At 52.0% G+C, this 8924-nt stretch overlaps 1 protein-coding gene across 1 annotated transcript; it reads right to left on the bottom strand.

The window, feature by feature from the left end:
• Window positions 1-2091: 2091 nt before the first annotated feature.
• On the bottom strand, window positions 2092-5616 carry ZNF575 (zinc finger protein 575). Its single transcript, XM_054588437.1, has 4 exons — window positions 5449-5616; window positions 5061-5169; window positions 4523-4636; window positions 2092-4010 (listed from the first exon to the last, which is right to left on the bottom strand). Exons 3-4 carry the CDS (start codon window positions 4605-4607, stop codon window positions 3352-3354), a joined length of 744 nt encoding a protein of 247 aa, XP_054444412.1. The 5' UTR covers window positions 4608-4636; window positions 5061-5169; window positions 5449-5616; the 3' UTR covers window positions 2092-3351.
• Between the last annotated feature and the right edge of the window lie 3308 nt (window positions 5617-8924).

Raw genomic sequence — 8924 nt, 5'->3', positions numbered from 1 at the left:
TTTCAGCAGCTGCTCCCACTCCATTCCCCTCCATGGGCAAAGGCAGCGAGGGCCAGGAGAGCCTTTCTCACGGCTCACCACCCAGACACTGACTCTTGCGTCTTATCCTTCCCGTCTGAAGGTTTGTGATTACAAGGAGCCCATATGGATAATCTGGGATAATCTGTTTTAAGGTCAACCGATTAGCAACCTTAATTCCTTCTGCTGCCTTAACTCTTCTCTGCTACATATCACCATATTCGGAGGCTCCAGGGGTTAGGATGTGGACATCCTTGGGAGGCCATTGTTCTGCGTACCACACCCACCATGAGGGAGACACGGGCTGCGGTGTGAAAAACAGACGCAAGTCCTCACTGTCCTGGGGCTGACATTCTGTGGGGGAGAGAGACAGTGAGTGTGTGCTGCACTGTTGGGCCGTGATAAAGGCGAGAGCATAGAGCAGGGCAGCGTTACCCAGTCATGGGAGTGATGGGGCAGGGGGAGGTATTTACAGAGAGTCACAGGAGAAGGTGCCTCAGAGGACTTCCCTCTCTACAGGGACTTGGGAGGGGGTCCGGGTACAGGAGAAGCAAGTGCAAAGGCCCTCTGGTGGGGCCTGTGGGAGGAGCACAGGGCATCAGGGTGTCAAGAGACCTGGGACCCATCCTGACTCAGTACTGACCATTGGTTGCAGGCCACTGCCATCCTGTGGCCTCAGTTTCCCCATCTGTACATGGTGTGTTTGGATCAGATCAAATGAGTCTGTGCCCTTGAAACTTTGATGGCGACATGGTTGCTTTGGAGGAACTCTTCCTGGACAGCTCTGTATGTACACATGGATACATCATGCAGTCTGATTTAGAGGAGGAACCCGAATCCTTACCTGTCCCCAGCCCTCCCTCCAGGCCCTGCTGAGTGGCCTGCAGTCCAGCAGCCTGCTCATTTCTCTACCTGCTTGGTTCCACCCCTTACGCTGGAGACTCCACAAACCATCCCTCAGTCCATCCTCCACACAGGTCAGGTCGCAGCCCAAACATTACTTGCTCAAGCAGGCCTTTCCTAACCTCTGTATAAACGTATACAATACATGATGTGTCATATTTCTAACTTGATTTATGGTCTTTTCCTCTATATTCTTTTTATGTCGTAAAGATACTTTCTCTACTTCTGAGGTTACTAAGATATTCTCCTTCATTCCCATCTAAATAGATGTAAGTTTAGATGTCTCCATTTTAGTTTTGTGCTTCAAATTTAGATTTTAACTCCAAAAACTTATTTTTGTGTATGGTGTGAGGTAGGGATCTGTGTTTTCTATTGCTGTAATAAATTATCACAAGCTTAATGACTTTAAACAATACACATTTATTTTCTTAAAGTTCTGGAGGTCAGCAGTCCAAAATCAGTCTCTGGGCCAAAGTCTTGGTGGCAGCAAGTCTGGGTTCCTTCTAGAGGCTCTATGGGAGAATCATTTTCTCGACTTTTTAGCCTCCAGAGACTGCCGAATTCCTTAATTCCTTGCCTCGTGGCCCTGCATCACTCCAGTCTCCACTTCCATCATCACATCTCTGAATCCTGTTTTCCCGCTTTCCCATGTAAGGAATCTTGGGATTACATTGGGCCCACTGGAATAATCAGGATAACCTTCCCATCTCAAAATCCTTACTCTCATCTACAGAGTCCATTCAGCCATGCGTGAGCTAACACACAGATTCTGGGGATTGGGACGAGGGCAACTGGGGGGGGCCATTATTCTGCCCAGCCACGGTCCCGTTTCATTCTCTTCCATCTCAGCCCACAGATTAGCCTGTCCTTTCCCCAGTGGTCTACGACAGGGGTCGGCACACCGTGGCCCACCTGCTGTTTTTGTACATAAAGTTTTATTAGAACCCAGCCACAGATTCATTAATGTGTCGTCATGTGTGTGGCTGCTTTTGCGCTACAACAGCAGCTTTGGGTAGTTGGGGCAGACGCCGTATAGGCTGCCAAACCTAAAAATATATAGGTCACATACGGCCTTTTACAGAGTTTGCCAACTCTGATCTACAGGTAGGGGTTGTCACATGTCGGAACCAAGGGTCGCCTACTTGTTATTTCAAAATGGACTTAGCTTCTTCACTTTTTTCTCCACTGCTTGATCGGTGCCCACTTCCCTCACTAGACCAGGTCTGTCTTGTTTACTGCTGTGTCCCTAATATCCTGTGCTGGTCCTTGCATACAGTAGGGGCTTAATGTGTAGAACAAAGAGCAGTCCAATGTTAGCTTGATCATCTGATTTTACAGTGGGAGAAACTGGCTGCAAGAAGGAAACTGATTTTGCTGGGGATGATGCTTGCGCCCTTACAAGGGCCCTGTTATCCATAACACTTCCATTTTATAGATGAGGCTTCTCAGTCTAGAGAAGTGACAAAGCTTGTCCAAGGCCCCGGCCCTCATACCCAGTGGGTCAGGGCTGGGTCCAAAGCTTGGGCTTTAACATTTTTTTGAAAGATTTTATTTATTTATTTTAGGGGAAGGGAGGGAGAAAGGAAGAGAAACATCAGTGTGTGGTTTCCTCGCGCATGCCCCGCACTGGGGACCTGGCCCGCAAGCCAGGCACATGCCCTAACTGGGAATTGAACCAGCAACCCTTTGGTTTGCAGGCCAGGACTCAATCCACTGAGCCACACCAGCCAGGGCTAAATTTTTTTTATACTGTCAGTAATATACCCCTAGTTCTTGATTTTTTTCACTTACAATGCTAGGAATCTTTCCATATGGGTATATGTAGGGCTGACTTTTTTCCTACAGCTACATCTTCTATTTTATGGCTGTATTGTAATTAATTAGCTGGTCTCCTATTGATGAACACTTGTGTTGATTCCCATCTTTGGGCACAACCATCATGCTGCGGTGAACATCCTTGCCCTCGTGCTTTACTTGTGCTTGAGTTTATAAATTTCTACAAGTGGAATAGTTGACTTGAGCATGTGTGCATTTAAGGATTTTACAGATACAGTCAAATGGCTAAAATGGAGGCACTGATTTAACTTACAACAATAAGGGCAGAGCCTGTTTCCCCACACTCCTCACCAACCCACGATGCTAACAGACTTCCTACCTTTGCCAAACAAATAGGAAAAACCCGAGCCAGTTCTTTCACACCACAGCTCCAGGTCCACGGTTTGGGGCCAGTTAACTGTCAGTGGGTGACACCTTCCCTTCCCCAAAATGGATAAGCAAAGAGGTCCTTCACCTTTTAATTTAGAGCCCAGTATCAGGAGCCAGCCTTCCTGCCAACCAGAAGAGGCAAGTCCATGCAGCGTCGTTTAGAAATACCACCTCTTTATTTCCCGCGGCTGGCGGCAGAGGGGGCCAGTGAGTCAAGGGGAGGGCTCACTCCCGCTCCCCCTGACTCTCAGCCTGGTGGTGGCTGCGTTGGTGAAGGAGCAGGAGACGTCTCTGGCCAAAGGCCTGGCCACAGCTGGCGCAGTGATGCCGGGCCGTGGCTTGGCTGCCCGGCGCGGTGGGGGGGTCGTGACATAGGCGATGGGCGGCCAGTTTGGAGGGGAATGAAAAAGCCTTGGGACAGTGTGGGCAAGGATAGGGGCGGGCGTCCGTGGCGTGATGTGTGTGTCGATGGGCAGCTAGTTTGGAGGGGTAGCAGAAGGACTTGGAGCAGTCAGGGCACGGGTAGGGGCGGGTGGGCGCGTGGGTCCAGAGGTGGGCTGCCAGCTTGGAGCGGTGGCCAAACGCCTTTGGGCAGTGCGGGCACAGGTGCGGGCGGGCGCCGCTGTGCGTGAGGCGATGGGCTGCCAGCTTGGAGGGGTAGGAGAAGGCCTTGGGGCAGTCGGGGCACGGGTGGGGGCGGGCGCCGCCGTGTGCCAACCGGTGCGTGGCCAGCTTGGACGGGTAGGAGAAGGCCTTGTCACAGTCAGGGCAGCGGTGCGGGCGCTGGGGCGGGGGCCGCCTGCGGGGTCGAGATGGCGCCCCTGTGGATGCAGCAGGCCCTGGAGCCGACTGGTGGGGCTTCTTGGACGAACCCTGGTGGGGAGCTAGGGGACAGTAGGGCTGATAGGCTCCTGGCAGCAGCCAGCTCCCTAAGTCTAGACTAGGCTTCCCCCCCAACTCCAGCCCACTTTGATATTCGAGTGTGTCTGGGCACTCAAGTGTCATACTGAAATTCCTCAACTGTCATGGTCACGCTCTCGACCCCTGCCATCTGTCATCCTAAGGGGTTCCAAAGCACTACCTACCTGTATCCCCAGAGCTAAGGCTTTTCCAAAGCTACTTAGGTGTCTGCTGCTAATATCTTCCCAAGTGATCACCCTGCAATCCTGCATGTCATGTTCCTTGTCTCTCCTGTAATTTCCTGAGCCCGAGAAATGATCATGAGAGTCCCCCAAAGCCAACCAGGAGGATCCCCCAGAACATCACATTTTGGGGATCCCAAACTGTGTTCACCCTGGGCCCTCAAATTTTTATCCGGAGACACCCTCCAAATGTGATTCTCTTAGCCCAGTTCCTGGAGAATGTCTCCCACCCACGCAGCCGTGGCCGCTCTCACCTCCTCCTTTGGTCACTTGTTCCTTGTCAGCAGGACGAGGATCGGTAGTGGCAGTGGCCGCGGCCTCGGCATCTCGCTCCAGCATCTTGCTGGCCCCGAGACCTAAAGGAGGGCCTAAAGGAGGGAGCGTTTATCAGGCTAATGGGGATAGGGCTGCAGGGCCTAAATTCAGGGGTTGGTCTTTTAGGGGGTCTGGGATCCTGAAGTGGAGACGCGAGTTGCAGGAAGGCGGAGCCTAAGAGCACCGTGGGCGGGGCTATGCAAATCTGACGCAGAGGCATTTCCTTTGCCACTCAGACCCAAGGTTGGAACCCCCGAGCAGTGTATTACTTGGGCCTCTACTACTTAAGCTCAACAGGGATCCCGGACGCAGAGAGGGCGGAGCCTCCCCATCAGACCCTCCCAGGCAGGGCGCTCACTACGCGAAAGGCCCGAGCTACACAAACAAGACCCCAAGTCGCCTGCTTTGAAGCTCAGACCCAGGGTTAGGGTCAAAGAACTCAATGGGTGGGATTTCACGTCGAAGAGGTAGCTTTACCTCGGCTTGGTCTCAGTCCATTGACGACGCCTGGACGGCTATATTTCTTCCTTGCTGCTGAATTTCATCTCCGGCGTGGAGTTGGGGCCGTGAAGGGTAGAGGGGAGACCTGGAGGAAGCCACAGAAAGAACGTGGCGTGTGTTGCGATCCAGAGAATCTTAATGGACTTCTCACTCCGGGTCTCAAGCGTCCGGGCCTCACTGCACCCCTCGGGATCATGGCATTCGAACACCAATGCACCCTCCCAAGGCTCAGACACCGATGCAGTCCCTCCGGAACCTATGTATCAGCACCCCAAACGATCCCACTCCGGGACATCCTAGCGTCTTGCCCCTGATCCCTGTAACGAAGACTAAGGCGTCTGGGCCGGGACTCCCGCACTCTCACCTGCGGACCGCCCCTCCCTGGGGGGCGGGGCTCTGGGCCCCTCCCGCGGCGGCCGCGGTCGCAGCCTCGCTGCCCTGGATTGCAGTGTGGTTGCACGCCGCGCATCCGGCGACCACAGGGGAAGGCGGGGAGCGCTCGCAAGCTGCTAGGCCCAGCCTCATTTCCATTCCCTCCTCCCACGCCGTGCTTGTCGGGGCGTTGGTACGCATGCGCAGTCACCGTCCGCGGAGGCAACTGCGGGGGAGACAGAATGGAAGGAGGGGGTGGGTGCGAAAAGCTTATAAGTTAGTAAGCGCAGAGCCGCGGGCCGAAGGACTGTAGGCAGTAAGAAAGTGTACAGAGGTTTGCGGGGCCTACGGTGGCTGACTGGAGTCAAGAACGTGCAGGAGTTAACACGGAGAGCTGCGCGTAGACCTCACTTAGACAGCGCCCAGCACTGGCACCTTCCCTTTTGTGTCCCATTTCTCTGAGAGCATTCCGCTGGGAGCCTGAGTTCCGTCTCTGGAGGCAGTTCTTAGAGCCAGTTGCCCCATCCACCCCTTACGGCGTTTCTAAAACATCTGGCTAATTTCTGGAGAGAGGGCGGGGCGGGGCGGGCTCGGGGCGGAGCTGATGCCCAATAAAAAGCACGTTATTTGCATAGCTCCCGGGCACCCCTCGTCACTGGGTTATTCCAGATTTTTTGGTCCTCCCACCCTAAAGACATGACCCAGGGGCGGGGCGGATGAGGGCGGGGGTAGCGAGGTGCCCAGGCCTTCGGTGTTCCGGAGGGGTTGGAGCTCCTGGTGCCACTCCTGTGGTGGCATGCTTTGCATCCTTCCGTGAGCAGTGACAATGCACCTTTTCGCCCTGCACAGGAATGATCTTGAAGTGCCCATAAAAATACCCTGCATGGGTGGTTCTTCAGCCTGATAACCCACAAGGTCTGGCGAGCCCTGGGAGCTGTGGGTGTTACCCCGAGGGGTTCTTTGGGCTCTGGAGCAAGATTGCCTGGGTAACTAGTTTGGAATCTTGACTCTGCCACTTTTTGGCTGTGACCTTGGGCAAGGACCTAATTTTTCTAGGCCTCAGTTTCCTCATCTATACAATCAAGTGTCGTTAGTATTAAATTCAGTAATAAGTGCGAAGTGTTTAAAACAGTGCCTACGGTGCCCAGTAAATGTTACCAATATTTTTGTTCTTCTTGTGAATTAAAATAGGGTCAATGTTGTCCCAGGAACAGCAAGTGAACAGACATCAAGGTGGGAAGGAACGGGCTGTGTTCAGAGGATCTCTTTTAACCTGCCCTGCCATGCTCCAGACTCGCTGACCTTCCAGTGCTTGTATGGGCTGTGGTCAGTCCCACCTCAGGGCCTTTGCACCAGCTGTGTTCTCTGTCCCCAAGGCCCTTCCTCCATCAGTTTGCTTGCTGATTCTGCTGTCAGATCTCTGCTGTTACTGCTGCGGGAGGCCTCTGCCACCCACCCTGTCTCATGGAGTCCCTTCCTTCCATTGCTCAGCCGTCTTGTCCCCTTTTTATGCGCTTAACATTGTATACCTGTCTTTGAGAATGCATGCTCTGTTAACATGGACAACTTGTTTATCTCGTTCATTTCTCTGTCCCCAGCATCCAGAGCAGGGCTTAGCTACATATCTGGTGTTCAAAAACACCCTGTGTCAAACGAATGCTTGAAAGAATTAACAGCCAGAAGCCCTCTATAATGAGAAGGTAGAATGGCGGGGGAAATGGCGAACTTGAGGTCAGGGAGTTGGCAATGGCCCAAACTGAATGGGAAACCATGGGAGGGTTTTAAACACATACAGTGACATGAGCTAGTCTAGGTTTTTGTCTACTTTTTTCTTTAACCATATTTCTAGGTTATGGAAAATTTCAAACATACACAAAAGGAAAGGGAGGGGGAGAGTGTAATTCACCCCCATATACCCAATATGCAGGTTTAACATGACCAATTTTGTTTCATCATCTCTGCACTAATCCTCCTTGAGCCCGCTGAATTATTTTGAAGCAAATTCCAGATATGTCACCCAGAAATACTTCAGTTTGCATCTCTAAAAAAAAAAAAAAAAAAAAAAGAACCCTTGCCCTGGCCGGAGAGCTCAGCTGGTTAAGAGCATTGTCCAGACCCGCCAATGTTGCAGGTTCAATTCCCTGGTCAGGACACATACAAGAATCAACTAATGAAGGCATACATAAGTGGAAAAACAAACCTATATTCCTCCCTGTCTCTCTAAAATCAATAAATTAAAAAAAATTTAAGAACTCTCCCTTTTAAACATAACCACAATATTGTTGACAGGAGAAACCTGGTTCTTCTTGCCGATGCGATAAAGAATTACAGATCAGCAAATCTATTAGTGTGCAAGCGGGGTTTATTGGTGATATGTTCTCATGGAGAAGAACGAGCCTTGTCAAGGTGGGGGAGGGGAGGCATAGGTTCAGGGCAAAGCAGGGTAAGGGCAGTGAAAGTAAGGGCAGACAAAGGCCAGGGTGGCAAATGCCCCTGGTCCTTTATATAGTTGGTGGGATGGGGTGAAGAAGTTTCAGAAACCTGGTGCCAGCTTCCATGGGGGGACATGATACTCACGCTTAGGTGTATGTGTAGGTCTGTTCACCTGAATCCTTACCTTGCTCCAGACTCTGTTTGTTCACCTTGTTGTAAAACAGATGTGTTGACAGGAGGCAATTAATTAAAATTGGGGCAGTTACCCAGAGTCAGTTATTACTCAGAAGGTGCGTGGAGGTGGGGAATAAAGGAGCAAAGTTGTCTCCTTGACTCTGAGATTTTGTAAGCCTCGCCTGAGGATATATTTATTGAATTTTTAGAGAGGGAGAGTGAGAGGGAGAGTGAGAGAGCGCGCGGGAGGAAAGGAGAGAGAAAAACTTCAATTGGTGGCCTTCCCATAGGAGCCCGACAGGGGCTGAGGATGGAACTGAAACCAGGGTATGTGCCCTAACAGGGAACCCGGCCGGCGACCTTTCCATCTCCCAGAGGACGCGCCAACCAGATAGGGTACACCGGCTGGGGCGCAAGATTATGTTTTGAAAGTGCTCTTCCTGGGAAGGAATAACCATTCCTGAAAAAAATACTTAGAAATTTAAAAATAAACTTTAATGGGATGGAGCGTTGTTCTGGGAGCCACACACCCACCGAGCAGTTCCTGAAGTGACCTGGAACCTAACTTTTTTTTTTTTTGGTCTGACACCGAGGAGCCAACCACACTCTTTTCCTATAAAATGGCCTTAGGGCTATGAGTGTATTGGGGTCTCTTGCTGGGTTCTCTGCCTGGGCTTCTCCCAGCCTCTCTCCCTAGCCCTCTGAATGTCTCCCTGTTTCTTCCTTTCTCGCCGTTATCTGGGTCTCTGAAGTCTCCCTCCGCCCCCAGTCCCGCCGCGCAGGGGTTGCGTTCCGGTTCCCCCGCCCCTAGCGTCCGCGGCCTCTTTAAGGCGGGCCCCGCCCCTGCGCCCTGGGTCCTTT

Source organism: Pteronotus mesoamericanus, unplaced genomic scaffold (genome assembly GCF_021234165.1).
Source record: "Pteronotus mesoamericanus isolate MK-2021 breed Mesoamerican mustached bat unplaced genomic scaffold, CSHL_Meso_final scaffold_137, whole genome shotgun sequence".
Classification (NCBI taxonomy): Eukaryota; Metazoa; Chordata; class Mammalia; order Chiroptera; family Mormoopidae; genus Pteronotus; species Pteronotus mesoamericanus.
This window is presented reverse-complemented; position numbering and strand designations above follow the sequence as displayed.